The following is a 17474-nucleotide window of genomic DNA, read 5'->3' on the forward strand; positions in this document are numbered from 1 at the left end:
GCCACTGCTGGAGCCCTGTTGGAGGGGCGGTGAAGCCTTGTTCTTGAGGAGTGGGGACTTGAGGAAATCCCTCGTCTCTAGGTTTTGGGAAAGGAATTCGATTCTCCCCGCTCCCCACCGCCCCCTGTCCAGAGCGCGGTTGTGCTTTCAGTCGCTACCGATGATTGTTCCTCCCTCTTCGGCTTCTCTGCTGTGGGTAAGTTACAAAGTTTCTGAAGACAATTATTTGCAATGATTCCTCACATACCTTAAATATATGCAACTTCTTCTAAATCTCATCCACCCCAGCAAGAACGTTCAGACTCCCTGGATTCAAAAACAAAGTAAAAGGGGGAAAATATAAAAGCTTTGAGAAACTTTTCTGGGAACTCAACTAATAGGAGTGCCCCGCGGAATGCCCTGCCGTTTTTCTCGACGGCATCGCTGTTGCACTATGCGTCCAACTGGCTACCTGAAGCTTTTTGCTGATGCAACTTGCTTTTGCTGGACTGGAGACTCTTTGAAATAGCTGAGGTCTGAGACCGAGCTGTGGGCTGCATCTTTGCTGGTGCTATTTGATCTCTGTAAATACCTTTCCGTTTGCTTCACACCCCCTCCTTCTCTTCACTCCGTTCCCGGGAGCCAGGACCATGGACGTAGCTGCAGACAGGGCTCCTGGCCGTCCGTGGCTCCCGCTGCACACTCAGTCAGTATCTCACCTCCTGCGAGTGTTTTGGCTGTTGTCATTGCTCCCGGGGCCGGCCTGGGTCCGCGGGGCCGAGCAGCGCCAGGTGTTTCAAGTGCTGGAAGAGCAACCTCCAGGCACTCTGGTAGGCACCATCCAGACGCGCCCTGGCTTCACCTACCGGCTCAGCGAAAGCCACGCCCTGTTTGCCATAAACAGTAGCACCGGAGCCCTGTACACAACCGCCACCATCGACCGCGAGAGCCTGCCCAGCGATGTGATCAACCTGGTGGTCCTTTCCAGCGCGCCCACCTACCCCACTGAAGTGCGAGTGCTGGTGCGGGACCTCAATGACAATGCCCCAGTTTTCCCAGACCCCTCTATCGTAGTCACTTTCAAGGAGGACAGTAGCAGTGGGCGCCAAGTCATCTTGGACACTGCCACCGACTCGGACATCGGCTCAAACGGAGTTGATCACCGCTCCTATCGCATCATCCAGGGCAACGAGGCGGGCCGCTTCCGCCTGGACATCACCCTGAACCCAAGCGGCGAGGGCGCGTTCTTGCATCTGGTGTCCAAGGGAGGACTGGACCGCGAGGTCACGCCGCAGTACCAGCTCTTGGTTGAGGTTGAGGACAAGGGTGAGCCGAAGCGGCGGGGCTACCTTCAGGTAAATGTGACTGTGCAAGATATTAACGACAACCCCCCGGTTTTTGGCAGTTCCCACTACCAGGCGGGGGTGCCTGAGGACGCGGTTGTGGGCTCCAGCGTCCTCCAGGTGGCGGCGGCGGACGCAGACGAGGGCACCAACGCGGATATCCGCTACCGGCTGCAGGACGAAGGGACCCCCTTCCAAATGGACCCGGAAACCGGGCTCATCACTGTGCGGGAGCCCCTGGACTTCGAAGCCCGGCGTCAATACTCCCTGACGCTGCAGGCGATGGACCGAGGCGTGCCTTCCCTTACTGGGCGCGCCGAGGCGCTGATTCAGCTGCTGGATGTGAACGACAACGACCCCGTAGTGAAGTTCCGCTACTTCCCTGCCACCTCGCGCTACGCCTCGGTAGATGAGAACGCTCAGGTGGGCACCGTGGTGGCTCTGCTCACCGTGACTGACGCGGATTCACCCGCGGCCAACGGGAACATCTCGGTGCAGATTCTTGGGGGCAATGAGCAGCGCCACTTTGAAGTGCAGAGCAGCAAAGTGCCAAACCTGAGCCTCATCAAAGTGGCCAGCGCCTTGGATCGGGAGCGCATCCCTTCCTACAACCTCACGGTTTCCGTCTCTGATAACTACGGGGCGCCCCCTGCCGCAGCGGTCCAGGCGCGCTCTTCTGTGGCAAGTCTGGTAATTTTTGTCAATGACATCAATGACCATCCTCCTGTCTTTGCACAGCAAGTGTACAGAGTGAACCTGAGTGAGGAGGCGCCTCCAGGAAGCTATGTGTGTGGGGTATCTGCCACTGACGGTGACTCTGGTCTCAATGCTAATCTGCGTTACAGCATCGTCTCTGGCAATGGACTAGGATGGTTCCATATCAGTGAACATAGCGGTCTGGTGACCACTGGGGCTACTGGGGGCCTGAACCGTGAACTTGCTTCCCAGATAGTACTGAATATAAGTGCCCGGGACCAGGGAGTTCACCCAAAGTTTTCCTATGCTCAACTTGTAGTGACTCTCTTAGATGTGAATGATGAGAAGCCAGTATTTAGCCAGCCGGAAGGGTATGATGTGTCTGTGGTTGAGAATGCCCCAACAGGGACAGAACTACTGATACTCAGGGCAACTGACAGGGACCTGGGTGACAACGGAACGGTAGGCTTCTCCCTACAAGAGGCTGAGACAGACCAGAGGTCCTTCCGTCTGGATCCTGTGTCTGGGAGATTGAGTACTGTTTCATCCTTGGACAGAGAGGAACAAGCCTTCTACTCCCTGTTGGTTGTAGCCACAGATCTGGGCTCCCCTCCCCAGTCATCAATGGTTCGCATAAATGTGAGTCTTCTGGATATCAATGACAACAGCCCTGTGTTCTACCCAGTCCAATATTTTGCTCATATTCAAGAGAATGAGCCTGGAGGTAGCTATATCACCACAGTGTCTGCCACTGACCCAGACTTGGGTCCCAATGGAACTGTCAAATATAGTATATCAGCTGGAGACAGGTCTCGGTTTCAGGTCAATGCTCAGAGTGGGGTTATTTCTACAAGAATGGCCCTAGACAGAGAAGAGAAAACAGCTTACCAGTTGCAAATAGTGGCTACTGATGGTGGTAATTTGCAGTCTCCTAACCAGGCGATAGTAACCATCACTGTACTGGATACTCAAGACAACCCACCTGTATTCAGCCAAGCTGCCTACAGCTTTGTGGTTTTTGAGAATGTGGCTCTAGGATATCAAGTGGGTAGTGTGTCTGCTTCCACCATGGATCTCAATTCCAACATCAGTTATCTCATTACTACTGGGGATCAGAAAGGTATGTTTACTATCAACCAGGTCACTGGGCAGCTTTCCACAGCAAGTGTGATTGACAGAGAAGAGCAATCCTTTTATCAGCTGAAAGTGGTGGCCAGTGGGGGCACAGTGACTGGAGATACTGTGGTTAATATAACAGTTAAGGATTTGAATGACAACTCTCCCCATTTCCTTCAAGCAGTAGAGAGTGTAAATGTGGTAGAGAATTGGCAGGCAGGGCATAGCATTTTTCAAGCCAAAGCTGTGGACCCTGATGAGGGTGTCAATGGCATGGTGCTCTATAGTCTAAAGCAAAATCCCAAGAACTTGTTTGCTATCAATGAAAAGAATGGTAACATTAGTCTGTTAGGGCCCTTGGATGTTCATGCTGGCTCCTACCAAATAGAGATCTTGGCATCTGATATGGGTGTTCCACAACTCTCCTCTAGCCTCATCTTAACAGTTTATGTCCATGACGTAAATGACAATTCACCAGTGTTTGATCAACTTTCTTATGAGGTCACCCTTTCTGAGTCAGAACCTGTGAATTCTCGATTCTTTAAAGTACAAGCTTCTGATAAGGATTCAGGAGCAAATGGTGAAATTGCATATACCATTGCTGAAGGAAACACAGGGGATGCTTTTGGCATATTCCCAGATGGTCAATTGTATATAAAAAGTGAACTGGACCGTGAACTTCAAGACAGATATGTTTTACTAGTTGTTGCTTTTGACAGAGCAGTGGAGCCCCTTAGTGCTACTGTGAATGTTACTGTAATTTTAGAAGATGTAAATGATAACAGACCTCTTTTTAACAGTACCAATTACACATTTTACTTTGAAGAGGAACAGAAAGCTGGGTCATTTGTGGGCAAAGTAAGTGCTGTAGATAAAGACTTTGGGCCAAATGGAGAAGTAAGATATGCTTTTGAAATGGTGCAGCCGGATTTTGAGTTGCATGCTATCAGTGGGGAAATTACAAATACTCATCAGTTTGACAGGGAGTCTCTTATGAGGCAGAGAGGGACTGCAGTGTTTAGCTTTACAGTCATAGCAACAGATCAGGGGCTCCCTCAGCCTCTCAAGGACCAGGCCACTGTACATGTTTACATGAAGGATATAAATGATAATGCTCCCAGATTTTTAAAAGACTTTTACCAAGCTACAATCTCAGAATCAGCAGCCAACCTGACACAAGTTTTGAGAGTATCTGCCTCAGATGTTGATGAAGGTAATAATGGACTTATTCATTATTCTATAATAAAAGGAAATGAAGAAAGACAGTTTTCTATAGACAGCTCCTCTGGTCAGGTAGCACTAATTGGTAAATTAGACTATGAAACAACACCTGCCTATTCCCTTATAATTCAAGCAGTGGATTCAGGGACCATCTCCCTCAATTCAACTTGTACCTTAAATATTGATATTTTAGATGAAAATGACAATACTCCTTCTTTCCCTAAATCAACACTCTTTGTTGATGTTTTGGAAAACATGAGAATTGGTGAACTTGTGTCCTCTGTTACTGCAACTGATTCTGATTCAGGAGACAATGCAGATTTACATTACAGTATTACTGGGACTAACAACCATGGAACTTTTAGCATTAGCCCAAACACTGGGAGTATTTTTCTGGCCAAAAAATTGGACTTTGAAACACAGTCTTTGTATAAACTAAATATAACAGCAAAAGACCAAGGAAGGCCTCCACGTTCATCTACTATGTCAGTGGTTATTCACGTGAGGGACTTTAATGACAATCCTCCTAGCTTTCCTCCTGGAGATATTTTCAAGTCTATTGTTGAGAACATTCCCATTGGTACGTCTGTCATCTCAGTGACTGCACACGACCCCGATGCAGACATTAATGGGCAACTATCCTATACAATCATTCAACAGATGCCACGAGGCAACCACTTTGGCATAGATGAAATCAAAGGGACTATATATACTAATGCTGAAATAGATCGGGAATTTGCTAATCTCTTTGAGTTAACTGTAAAAGCCAATGATCAAGCTGTGCCCATAGAAACCAGGCGATACGCTTTGAAAAATGTGACCATTTTGGTTACAGACCTCAATGACAATGTCCCAATGTTTATATCACAAAATGCCCTTGCTGCAGACCCTTCAGCTGTGATTGGTTCTGTTCTAACAACAATTATGGCTGCTGACCCAGATGAAGGTGTGAATGGAGAGGTGGAGTATGAGATCATCAATGGGGACACAGACACCTTCATCGTGGATCGTTATAGCGGAGACTTAAGAGTAGCTTCAGCACTGGTGCCCTCACAGTTGATCTACAATCTTATAGTTTCAGCCACAGACCTTGGCCCTGAAAGAAGGAAATCAACCACGGAGTTGACAGTCATTCTTCAGGGCCTTGATGGACCTGTTTTTACTCAACCCAAATATATAACTATTTTGAAGGAAGGAGAACCCATTGGTACCAATGTAATATCAATAGAAGCAGCTAGCCCCAGAGGATCGGAAGCCCCCGTGGAGTATTATATTGTCTCAGTCCGTTGTGAAGAAAAAACTGTTGGCCGCCTCTTTACCATTGGACGACACACTGGCATAATTCAGACTGCAGCCATTCTGGACCGGGAGCAAGGAGCATGTCTTTACCTGGTGGATGTTTATGCCATAGAAAAATCAACTGCTTTTCCCAGAACACAGAAAGCAGAGGTAATGGTTTTGCAGTCATTATTATTTGTTGATGTTCTTGTTTGAAAGATCTGTCTTTTGGTAGTCACTTTCTACAATAATTTCTCTTTAGTTTTTATTATTAATTTTACAAAAAGGAGGATATAAAAATGTTCCATTACAAAGACTAACAAAAATGATATAAACTCAGCTTTAATTATGGCTAAGGCTAATTAATTAATAAACTTTTCTTTTCCCTTTCCACTTTACCTCATAGCAATCAAATGTACAAGGCTAAGAAGAAATCTTTTGTCATTCCAGAGTAGGAAAAAAAATCCATTTATCTAAGCTAAATCACTGAACTTACTTAAATACATCTTCTCTCAGTAAAGTAATCTATTAGAAGATGGACATTCTTAGAATTAGAAATCCCTATTCCAGGATGAGCTTTGGAGGAAGTCAGCATTATACCATAACTTTTTAGGGGGAGTGGCAATGGAGGCCAGACTGACAGTTTACATCAGGACAGTATTAACTTTCACATCCTCAGCAGTCTTGGCAGTTTCTTTATAGACAGTGACTAATTTTCATGTGCTCAGCCAAGTTTTGGAAAATTCTTGATTTCTTTTGCCTTCCCATTTTAGAGACTATCTTCTGATTTAGAGTAATCGTTTCTCTTCCCTCTTAAAGTAAAGCATGCAATGTGCCAGAAAGAGCAGACAAAATGTGCTGTTTCTTTAGAAAAACTGTTGTTTAATATATGGTATAGGTATATGTTGTTCTGTCTGCTGGCAGGTAAGAAACCGGTGTTTCACAGCAGAAAGCAAAAGATTTCTGAGCTTAGCCTTCCCTGGGGGCTGTCTTAGGCTGCTACCTCCATGTTTCATTGATTTGTTTTTAACTGAACTACGTATAATGTCGTTTTGATAATCAACTGGAAATGATATAGCTATCATTGTGGAAAAGTCTTGTTTGCTGTTTTCTAAGTTTATTCTCTTCCTCCCCACCCCCTCAAAGAGATTCTACTGTCAATCAGCCCAAAACACAAAATATCAAATGTGGTTTGTGATACTTGGCAGTAACCCAAGTACAACATGCTAGCCAAATTGAGGCTCACGTGTATGTTTTTTTGCTTTCTTTTTTCTTTTGGTGAGGTAGAGATTTTCTTTATTTAAAAATACTATTTAATATCATTGTTATTTTGTATTCTCTGTGGTTTTCTGGAGGTGGAGTATAATAATATTTGCCTATGTCTGTTCTGTGGTTGGAGTAGCATATTCAAGGCATAAAGGACATTAGAGATATAATTAAAGATGGAATTCCTAAGAGATAATATATAAGAATAGATACATTCTTAGAGATATAATTCTAAGTGGACCTTACTTTTATCTTACATACATAGCTCTGAAAAGATTTCTAGGTCACATATCTTTTTCTGCCTACTATTTTTACATAATATTTTTACATAGGTATTTTATATTGAGCTATTTGTTTTAACTGAAGACATGATTTATATGTAATTTTATTTTGATTTGGAGTTATCCCTCTCATAAATCCACCCACTATCTCTACTTGCTTTCTTTGAAATTATTTCTTAGATGAAAATATTGGATTATTTATTAGGTGTTGTTTATTTATAAGGTATTGTTGGTACAGTGAACCACACTTTGTTAGAATACTGTGGAAAATGATAATAAATGTTCATTATTATTATTAGAAGATTGATTACATCTTATTTATTCGTTAGATATGCCAAGATAGGCTTAGCATAAATAGTTCTCCCCCTGAATTAGGCACGAGAATTAAAAAATAATAATTAGAAATAATATTTTTACTAATAGGAAATTACCTATCTATTACCTTTTTATAACTCAGTAACAGCAATATGAAAAGTTACTATTCATATTTACTATATACACTATTCATTCAATATGATGATTTTTTTTTAATAAAAAAAAAGTTTGTCAGGGTATCTTCTGTGAACTTAGTGCTGAAATTGTAAACCAAGTTTGAGTTACCAAGCTCCAACCACTCCTAAAATTAAAAGCAAATGTGTTTCTCCAAAGAATATTGAAAGCAGTAGTTGAAAGCTAGAATTTCATATTATTATTGCTTGTATCTTTTAAGTATATACAGTAAATTCCTCTTTCCTTCTCTTTAAACAATCAATTTACTGCAATTCAGCAAAAAATAAGTTAGAAGTTTCCCCTGGTTATCAGAGGTGATATTTTTAATTGTTTATATCCAAGCACAGACTTTGTACAATGCACTTTAAAAAATTGATTCATGCACACTGATAAGCGTCTGTGTTGCTTACTCAGGTTTCTGGCCAAAGTCATGGCTGATCACATTCCATGGGCAAACTGAAGGTCAAGGGTAAAAGAGAAAGCATTTCATCTACATTCTTTTTCTAACTCTGACACTTAGGGTGGTGAGCTAAAGTCTGTGACTATGATTGTGTTCCTGGCAGAGATTTTTCCAGTTGTATACCTTTACTCATATCTAATGATTTGGCATGAATATGAATGCTTTGAAGAATGGCTTTGGAGTTACAGACATAAGATTTATTAACCTTTTTATTTATTTTGTCTATATTTTCAGAAGGGTTCACACAGTCTTGATTATGTTAGAATAGCTGATATAAAGTTTGTACCATTTTTCTAGGTTCAACAACAACAAAAATAGAGATGCAGTATTTCAATAAGCATTTCTCTTTGAATATGTGTTGTATAGAAACGTGCAACTTAGGGACTTGACTGGACCTCATCATGGGCACAGGCTTTGTTGTATTGATTTTTGTTATTTCATAGCCTATTGTATAACACCCAATTGATTGTAGGTGTTCTGTGCATGTTTGCTGAAGGCAAGGGTAGGAAGGTGAAAATGAGAACATATGCTTTTGTGCCTCAAGAATAAATTAACAGATAAAAGCTGGGGAAACGGACAGAATTAGCAAATCTGATCCTCTTTATTAATTGAAGGAAGAACACAACATACTAATTATCTCTGCTCTGCAAATGAACTGAGAATTGTCAGAAAACTAAAAAGGGAAAGAATTTAGATGGGTAGTCTGATACAGAGCTTAGTGCTCCAATATAAGGAAGCAATGTGTGTGTTTCCAGGTAGTCACCAGGCCACAGTTCTTAAACTTGTTGGTCCTGGGACCCCTTTATGCTCTTAAAATTTGTCAAAGACCCCAAGGAGCTTTTGTGTAGCTGTGTCTTATATATTGATATTTAACAGTTTGAACTTTAAAACCGAGAAAAGTTTGGAACTACATTAAACATATAATATTTCATTTTCAAAACTTTATTTTCCAAAAAAAAAACCATATTTAAAAAGGTGACATTATTTTAAATTTGTACAAATCTCTTTGTGTACTTAATAAACAATAGCTGGATTCCCAAACCTTCTTTTTCAGCATATTGCAACATATTGTTTTTATGCTTAAAATGTGTGAAAAGACTCACACAAATAGATTGAGTTGGAAAATGGAGAAATACCTTAATTTGATACCCTTTTTAGATGATTGTTTATTGTATTTATTATTTATTTATTTTTGGTACTTCACCAGAAGTCTACCCTTGGCAGTTTCTTAAAACTTATTTACCACATGGAGTATGAAACCTCAATAGTGAAGTTTTTATACTCTATTACATAAAATCGCATTAATCTATCTTGAGTTCTGAATGAGTCATCTGTTCACCAACTAGAATTATCAGACACTCATCATTTGGCAAATGTTGGCATCACTGATAAAGACCTCATCAGAAAAGCTGTTAAATATATTGACTCTCAACCTCCTGGTGATGAAGTTTTCTAAATTTAAAGTTTTGCTTGAAAGCTCCAATTGTATCATTAGTAACATAATACTGTTAGTTGCTTTCCTTAAAGTATCAATCTTCCTTTCTTCATTACCTCCTCCAGAAAATGTTTCTATATTCTGAAATCTAAAAAAAAAAAAAAAAAAAAAAAAGTTTTTTGACAGAAAGTTTTCAGGTAAAAACCATTCTTTCAAGTACAAATAATATTCCCCAAATTAAGCAGCTATTTCAGCTCACACCTCTTATTTCTTTGACACAGTCACAATACTTAAGCACAGAGGAATGGTTTCTGGTGCACATTTTGCACTTTGTCACTGAGAATATTAAATAAAAATCAAAATTTAAGTCTACCTTTAATAAAAGTAATGATGCTGTTGTTTCCTCAAGAAAATTCCTTTACATTTTCTTTTTTGCAGTTTTTGGCCAGGGCTGGGTTTGAACCTGCCACCTCCAGTATATGGGGCCAGTGCCCTACTCCTTTGAGCCACAGGGGCTACTCAGAAATTCTTTTACATTTTTAGCAAACTTGACATTTTTTTGTTTACTGTGACTACCTAGCAATGAAGAATAAAATACTACTCAAATGCTTTAGAGTTACCACTTTGCTGAGTGCTAAAGCACCAGCAGTTTTACTCACCAATCGTTTGCACTTCTAGTGTTTATTTCAACACAGTGAACAAAGGTGAGCAGTATTTTTCATCATTGTGGAACTATTTTTGATTTCCCAGGGTTCATTAAATAGGTCTCTGATTGGCCCAGAGGTTCATGCATGGTCCACAGTGAGAAAACCATTGGTAGAGGTTCTGAAATCTTGGCATTTCAGTAAACAAAAGCAAACCTCTAGAAATAACACATTAAAAGTATGTTCAGAATATTAGGTGAACGAACCATGATTCATTAAAAATTGGAAATGAGTTTTAGTACTTGGATAATAAATCAATTTGTTTTCACAATGCGACCACTAAGGTTTCTAAGAGAAATGGAGACACTTGTAAATCATTTCTCCGTACAATGTTTAGAATTTTTTTCCCCAGAGGGTTTAGAATCGGGTAATGCACTTTAGTCTAAATATCTATGGATCTTGTGTATTGTTCACAGGTACACTTTAGGCACCAGACCTGGGAATATAAAAATAATAAATATCCTTATTATAAAATTTATTAGCTATTGCTATTATATTGCTATTTTGGGTCATTGGGCTAATTGATAGTCCATTTTTAAGGATTTTATCAGTTGAACCTTACAACACTACTTCTAATACCATTACCATTTTATAGCTATGGAAATCTCAGATCCTCAGATCTGTTGAATAACTTGCTTACGTTCACCTAGATAGAAAATCACATCCAGACTTCAGAATTTGTATTCATAATTACTGTTCTCTTCAGCTAGTGTAACCCATAGTTTTAGTTATGAAAAAGGCTTTTGCTCTCTGGGTATGAGTTATATGGATGCCTTCTTACTCATTGTTTTTCATTATTTTTAAGTCTTTAAGAAATAGGTGATGTATTGTTTGATCTAAGGAGAAGCAATTTTTGCCTGCTTCAGTTAAGGCCATCAGGGTATCACTTATATTCCCAGGGGTCATTTAGTGGTGGAAGCAATGATCTGGATCCCAAACTGAATTGGGAATATGTGGAAATGCTTCCGGAGCAGGGAAGTATGTGAGTAAGGGGGCTGCAGACAAACCAGCTCAGGTAAATGATGGTCCTCTCCTAATCCTCAACGCTATCCAACTTGGAAGCAGTCACTACATTTCAAGGAGGTGAAAATCTATGTTTTGATTTCCAGATGATAAATCTTCCTCTCCATGAAAATTACATTAAAGAGAGAAAAAAATTTTGTTGCTTTTGATTTCCAAAATGTTTCTTTAAAAACCAAACTGTCATGATTTTTTGACTTTGTTTATCCCAGTGGTATATTTTTTAATTTATTGAGAAAAATCATGTGAGTTAAAAGACTATATAAATTTTCAAGACACATACAAATTTGTATTACAGACAAGGATTATTGATAGCCAATTATACTCAGGCTGCATATTTCATGTATATGTCTTCAGAATGTTTGATTTGGTCTCACTGTTTTTGTGATTTCCATAGAAATAATTCATCTTCTGATAAATTTGCACTGTATTGCTTTTTTGCGTTTATTAAAAGCCTAACCATTTTAATTGTTTATTTTTCCATTAGATTTTGAGGCAACTACGATAGGAATAGTTTTGAAAAATACTTATGTACTTAGAATTTTGCGGAATTGATTTAGCTTGCTCTCTGTCATCATTAGAATGAAAAACAGCCTAAGAACCTCATTAGCTGTGAGAGATTGTTGCATTAGTGGCTATAGAAAACTGCATGGGCCCGGAGGTGAGTTTTCTATTTCAAGAATTAATAAATCTAAGGCTCAGCTCTTTGTAATACTCATAAAAGTAGGCAGTATTGTGAATTATGAGCTTGTAAGTAGAAATAGAATACAAAATAACTAGCAAACGGTATGGGTCAAGATGAGTATCAACTATTCAGATATAGACTATTGTAAATATTTTCTTTTTTCTGTATAAGATTTTTTTTTATTTATTTCATATTGAGGTAAAACTACACTTATCATTTAGCATCTTTACCATTTTAACTGTATTGTTCAATGGTAATTTATATTCTTTTTTTCCCCCTCGTCCCCCTTGCCCTTCCCCACCTTCTGGTAACTTCCAGTCTACTCTCTCCCTTTATGATTTTCAATTTGTCAGCTACCACATGTAAGTGAGAACGTGTATTATTTTTTTTTTTCACTGAACATAATTGCCTCCAGTTCCATCCATACTGCTGCAAATGATAGGATTTCATTCTTTCATGGCTGAATAATACTCCATTGTGTATGTACATCACATTTTCCTTATGCATTCACCTGTTGATAGACACTTAGGTTGAGTCCATGTTTTGCCTATTGTGAATAGTACTTCAATGAACATGGGAGCACAGGTATCTCTTTGATGTATTGATTTCTTTTCTTTTGCTAGATACCTACCAGTGGAAGTGCTGGATCATATGATAGTTCTATTTTTAGTTTTTGAGGAACCGCCATACTGTTCTCCATAGTGGCCATGCTAATTTACATTCCCACTAGCCACCCACATATGAAAGCTCCCCTTTCTGCACACCCTCACCAGTATCTGCTATAGCCTGTCTTTTTGATGCAAATACTTTTGACTAAGGTGAGACAACATGTTATTATGGTTTTTATCTACATTTCTCGGATGATTAACAATGGTGATCATTTTTTTCATATACCTATTGGCCGTTCATGGGTCTTCTTGTGAGAAATATCTGTTCAGATCTTTTGCCCATCTCTAATCACATTTTTATTTTGCTATGCAGCTGCTTGAGCTCCTTTATCATTTTGATTACTAGTTCCCTTGTCAGATGGATGGTTTGAAAATATTTTCTTCCATTCTGTGTCTTGGCGCTTTACTTTATTGATCGTTTTCTTTGCTATATAGAATCTTTTTATTTTAATGTAATGTTAATTATGTATTTTCACTTTGATTTCCTGTGCTTTTGCGGTCTTACACCAAAAATCTCTGTTCTTACAAACTTATCTTTGCCCAAACCAGTGTCTCAGGCATTTTTCCAATGTTATCCTCTAATAGTGTCATAGCTTTGGGTCTTAGATTTAAGTCATCAATCTATTTGATTTGATTTTCGTGTATGGTTAGAAAAGGGATATAGTTTAATTCTTCTGCTTAGTATTATGTAGTTTTCCCAACACCATATATTGAAAAGACTATCCTTTCCCTAATGTATGTGCTTGGTGACTTTGTCAAAGGTGAGTTGTTTGTAAATGGTTTGATATATATTGGGGTTCTCCATTCTGTTCCATTGTTCTGTGTGTCTGCTTTGTGACAATGTTTTGGTTAATATAGCCATGTATGAAATTTTAATGTCAGGTAACGTGATTTCTCCATCTTTGTTCTTTTTGCTCAGGATAATATAAACTTTAGGATTTTTTTTTCTATTTCTGTGAAAAATATCACTGGAATTTTGGCAGAGATTGCGTGGAATTTATAAATTGCTTTGGTGATACTGTTATATTGACAATATTAATTCTTCTAATCTGTGAACATGGAATTTCTTTCATTTATTGTGCTGCTTCTATTTTTTTCATCAGAGTTTTATAGTTTTGCTTTATAGAGACCTTTCACTTATTTGGTTATATTAAGTCTTAGGTATTTTAACTTTGTAGAACATGGCAATTATTTTCTAATGCTTTCAGACTTTAAATAGTCTATGACATGAGTAGCCAATTTTACTAGTACATTGAAAAGAAGGAGAAAGTACAGGGAATGCCGAAAAGTGGAAAAGTAAAAAAAAAAAAAAATAGACTGTTATGAATAAAATACACATGTATTAATATATATTAGCACATATACACCCATCATGCAAAGACTATTTGCTTTCCCTTGATGTTAATATACTGAGACAAAATTGGAAAATAAAGCCACAAGGATGAAACATAATCTAGTTGCAACACAATCTTCTTTAGTTTCCAGACCTATATGCATACTTAAAAAACAATCCGCAAGTAATTTTAAGGTTTTGAGGAAATGTTGAAAGACACTACAAACATGCTTTGCTCCTGGCATCACAAACATTTTATGGTTTTGAGGAAATGTTGAAAGATGTTTACAAACATGTTTCACTGCCTGCGGTTGGGAGCAAATGGTATTGTTGATGGTTATTTATTAAAGATCATTTGACATTTTTCTAAAGCTTTTTAACATTCATGATTCTAAAATATACCTCTATAAAGTGCTCACATTATTGTTAGATGCTCTTCAGCACTAGGCATTGTCTGGCCTTTGCAATAGTTCTGGAAGCAGGTATGACATATCATCAGTTGACAAATGAGAATACTAAGGCTCGTGGAGGTTGTTTATGGAGACGGTTTAAGGTGGAAGCAGGACGTAAACGTAGCAATTTGACTCCAGAGTCTGTGTGTTTAGTCTTCACCCAGCTTATTATAAGAATAAGTCATTGCTTCTGTACTCTTGTAGGTATGTTAGCTTTATTATGTAAAATGTGTTCTCAGACTTTGGTATTTTTCTCTTACTAGTGTTTGAAGAAATACTGGTAAAGTGCAATTGAGGTAAATGATCCTGTAGTTGGATTACTTTAGGTTATTATCAATCTGCGTTTAGGTTACGCTTGAATAAATGGGCCTACGATTTGTACTTTCTTCACTTGCATTTCTTAAACCTGAGGCAGGAATATATTTCTATTCTTTCAATTACTGTCCCATTAATTTTTTTCTAATTTCACCAAAATTTCTTTAAAGAGAGGCTATACTTGTCTTCTTTCTTCTAATTATCTCCTAAATCCACTCCCATCAGGGTTGGCTCCTGCCAGTCCTGTGAAATTGCTTCCACCAAGGTTGCCATGATAGGTGCACACTGAGACCAATGGTCGTTTCTCAGTACTCACAGTATCTACCTCCACAGGAGCCCTCAACCTAGTTGCTCTCACTTTCTTTTAAATGCTTTCTTTATTTGGCTTCCAAGTCATCATATCCTGTGACTTTTTATCGTTTTTATTATTTCTTGGACCCAATTCCTTCTAGGTCTCCTTTATCAGGATATTTATATCCCCTGAGACTCTAAAGGTTGGAACATCCTTAGAACCAGTTCTTAAAATTCTTCTCTTTTCAATCTACACTCATTCCCTTGAACATCTAAGTCTCAAATATTAAATAACAGATACACACTGACTTGAAAATCTTGTCTCCAGCCCATATCTCTCTCTCAAATTCCATATTCAGGTAAGTGACCACATATTCATTACTTGATTGGATTTCTAATCAATATTTTAAGTTAACAGTTGCTAACTAATATGAGCTTCTGATATCCTCTCCAATGACAACTTGCTTCAGCTTTCATTGTCTTCTCAGCTGATGGCAATTGCAATCTTCTGATTGTTCAGGTGAAAAATGTCAGAGCTGTCTTTGATTTCTCACTTTCTTTCTCACCCAAATTGCAATCTGTCAGTTTGCTCAATGTCCTGTTAGGAACTGGGCTGTACAGCAGCCAGAGGTGAGCAACAGGTGAGGGAGAGAGGCTTCATCTGTATAACACACACCTATAGTCACTCCCCATCACTCACATCACCCCCTGAACTCCACCTCCAGTAGATTAGTGGAGGCGTTAGATTCTCACAGTCCAAATTCTACCATAAACTACACGTGTAAGGAATCTAGGTTGGCTGCTCCTTATGAGAATCTAATGCATGGTGGAGCTGAGGAAATAAGCAACACACTTCAGCTGTCACTGGGTCCCATCACCCCCAGATGGGACTGCCTAGTTGCAGGAGAACAAGCTCAGGAATCCCACTGATCCTGCATTATGGTGAGTTATATATTTATTTCCTTACATATTACAGTGTAATAATAATAGAAATAAAGTGCACAATAAATGTAATCTGTTTGAATCATCCTCACTACCCCAAAATTGGGCTTGCATGAAACTGGTCCCTGGTCCTAAAAGTTTGGAGACTGCTCCTTTAAAATACACCCCGAAGCTAATCATCTCTCCCTGTGTCCATGGTTAGTTACGACTTTGCTTTAAGACACTGTCATCCTTCCCTTGGATTTCTGATGTCATCTTCTTACTGATCTCTGACATCCATCCCTGTTCTCCCCCTTGCTCACTCTGCTGTAGCTTCACTGGCTTCTTGCGATTCTTAGAACTTACCAAACACACATAGACTTTAGGGGTTTTGCTTTTGGCTCTTGCATCTGCATAGAACTTTCTTTCCTCCAGACATCAGGTTGGAAACTTGCCTCTCCATACTTCAAGTATTTGCTGCAATCTCACATTCTCAGTGAGGCTTAACTTCCTTTACTAAGTTACTACTGTGACCACCCCCTGATGTGTGTGATCTCCATTGCCTTGCAGGGGTTTTTCATGTCCCCCCTCCCTGAGATTTACTAGCTTCCTTCACCAGCTTCTGCTTATCTCCCACATTTTAAATGTTGGAATGCCCTTGAATCATTTCTTGGAATTTTTCTATTTTTAACCTACTCTATTGCATTGAAAACCTCAACCAATTTCATTACTTTAAATATAATAGAAACACTATGTATGTATAGACGCAAGTGTAATATAATTTCCTGATCTATAATGTTGATTATGTTTTATCTATCTTCCTTGTACTAGAATGAATTTCCACAGGACAGGTATATTTATCTGCTATGTTCATCCCTGTATGTCAAGAGCCTAGAACAGGGGTCCTCAAACTTTTTAAACAGGAGGCCAGTTCACTGTCCCTCAGACCACTGGAGGTCCAGACTGCGGGCTCAGGACCAGTCGGCTGCTAAGCAGGATAGGCAGCGGTGGCAAAAGAACCCAGTGGGCCGGATAAATGTCCTCAGCAGGCTACATGTGGCTGGCGGGCCATAGTTTGAGGACGCCTGACCTAGAACATTACTTAGAACATACCAGGCACACGATATGTTTCCGTTGAATAACGGAATAAATGAATAATTGCCATCTCTGCATCTGTCCTTGCTCCCTTGAGTTTAGTCTAGTAGCTGGGTGAGAGCAATCTTATAGGTCATTTCATTTACTCAAAGGCTTCCCATTTCGCTTAGAGTAAAAGTCACATCCTTAGAGTGACCCAGAAGGCCCTAGACGACTGCCCTTGTTAGTACTGTCTAGACCTTTCTGCTGACTCTTCCTCCCTGAGCTTGCTCAGCAACAGTGATGAGGGCCCACAGCCCTGGCCTAGAGCTCCTCCCCAGGGTCTTTGTGCCAGTCCTGGCCGGGACCAGCTCGCTTTACCATTTCCCTCACATCTTTTCTCAAAGTCGCTTCGCACAGTCCTCCTTCCCTCCAGTCTCCCCAGTC

The 17474-nt window shown here is 39.6% G+C and overlaps 1 protein-coding gene across 1 annotated transcript in view; it reads left to right on the forward strand.

Annotated features, from left to right (window-relative positions):
* Positions 1-616: 616 nt before the first annotated feature.
* FAT4 (FAT atypical cadherin 4) overlaps positions 617-17474 on the forward strand; it is a 195289-nt gene continuing 178431 nt past the window's right edge. The window contains exon 1 of the mRNA XM_003795526.2: positions 617-5804. Within this exon, the coding sequence (XP_003795574.1) occupies positions 630-5804 (5175 nt within the window). The 5' untranslated portion in view covers positions 617-629. The remainder of the gene's footprint in view (positions 5805-17474) is intronic.

This window comes from Otolemur garnettii, unplaced genomic scaffold, assembly GCF_000181295.1.
Source record: "Otolemur garnettii isolate 467f Iridium unplaced genomic scaffold, OtoGar3 scaffold00093, whole genome shotgun sequence".
In the NCBI taxonomy this organism is placed as follows: Eukaryota; Metazoa; Chordata; class Mammalia; order Primates; family Galagidae; genus Otolemur; species Otolemur garnettii.